Below are 1,484 nucleotides of genomic sequence, written 5' to 3' on the forward strand. Positions count from 1 at the left end.
AGGTCATTCCATATCACTGGACGGCTTAAAGGAGACGTTGTGAAAGCAAGGATTCAGGCCACAGGGGCACGGGGGTGCTTTTTTGTTGTGAGAAAGCTATTAAAATAAGCAGAAGACAAGTCTTGAAGGAAGATTTATGTAGCTTCATGTGGCAATATTGGCTTCCTACATCTGATAAAACAAAGGACCCAAAAGTTGCCCAAAATGATATACTGCAAGCGGGATTTATGGTGATTTTAATGTGACACAGAGCAGAAAATGTGTTCTCAGCAGGATATTTATGCCTGCAATTTAAAACCTGTGCTTTGATTGTTCTAGATGATAGCAAGTTTTCAGAGGCCATCACGGTGCTGCTTACCTGGATTGAGCGAGGTGAGGTGAATCGTCGCTCTGCAAACCAGTTTTATTCAATGGTGCAGTCGGCCAACAGCCACGTCCGCCGGCTCATGAATGAAAAGGCCGCTCATGAGCAAGAAATGGAGCAAGCCAAGGAGAGTTTCAAAAATGCCTTAACAGGGATCCTCACTCAATGTAAGTAACTCCTTTTTGTCCAATGTTGTTGTAGTGATGGTGGTGGTGGTGGTAGTGTTTTTTTTATCATTTTGTTTGGTTGGGGGTAAGTAGTTGCAATGCAGTCATATTCTACTTCATATGCTATTCCATACTCTATGGCAATTTGGAGGAACAAGGACCATTCCTAAGAGCTTATTTCTCAAGGTGAGCAAAGTTTCAGTAGTGTTTTTGTTAATAGATGAAGACGTGCTCTATGCATAATGTCTACTGTTGCATAGACATAGCGCTTCAGGAACGGACCAGACAGAAGCCTCCCTGCTCTGAGCAAAGATTATGCTTTTGTGGAGAGAAGTGATATGTAGCCTGTGCGTTGCAGCTAGTTAACTAGGCCAATTACAGAATAGAGGACAATTAGGTTGTATTTTTAGCCTGGGTTTAGGTAAAAGGAGGTAGGATTCATCAGCTTTTAGGGATATATTCACAGTGTACAGGCCACCCCCACAGTAGAAGAATATGCTGTACTGCTGCTGGCATTAGGTCTGCTTGGCTGATACAATGCCAGTATTAATTTGGCATATAAACTGCCTTAAATATTTAGTGCTGGCAGCTATTTCCTTAGTACAGAAATATGATCAATGAAGTTACGTTAATGAGGTTCCCTCATAAAACAATAATCGAGATACTTGCCTAGAAGTGTTCTTCAAAGGGAAGGGAGGACAAGAGAGGAGAAGAGAGATGAAGAGAAAGAAGAGAGTAGAAGAAAAAGAAGAGAGAGGAGAGGAGAGAGGAGAGAGGAGAGAGGAGAGGAGAGGAGAGAGAAGAGAAGAGAAGAGAAGAGAAGAGAAGAGAAGAGAAGAGAAGAGAAGAGAAGAGAAGAGAAGAGAGAAGAGAGAAGAAGAAAGGAGAATAAAGAAAATACAGGAAGAAGGGAGAAAGAAAACTAATTTCATTGTTGCTGGTTTTTAACATGT

At 41.6% G+C, this 1,484-nt stretch overlaps 1 protein-coding gene across 1 annotated transcript in view; it reads left to right on the forward strand.

Annotated features, from left to right (window-relative positions):
• LOC104161511 (ecto-NOX disulfide-thiol exchanger 1) overlaps positions 1–531 on the forward strand; it is a gene marked incomplete at both ends in the record, with an annotated part of 23,673 nt that extends 23,142 nt beyond the window's left edge. Inside the window, one exon of the mRNA XM_009699984.1 lies at positions 319–531. Coding sequence (XP_009698286.1) covers positions 319–531 — 213 coding nt within the window. The remainder of the gene's footprint in view (positions 1–318) is intronic.
• Positions 532–1,484: the final 953 nt, after the last annotated feature.

This window comes from Cariama cristata, unplaced genomic scaffold (genome assembly GCF_000690535.1).
Source record: "Cariama cristata isolate BGI_N322 unplaced genomic scaffold, ASM69053v1 scaffold41200, whole genome shotgun sequence".
NCBI lineage: Eukaryota > Metazoa > Chordata > Aves > Cariamiformes > Cariamidae > Cariama > Cariama cristata.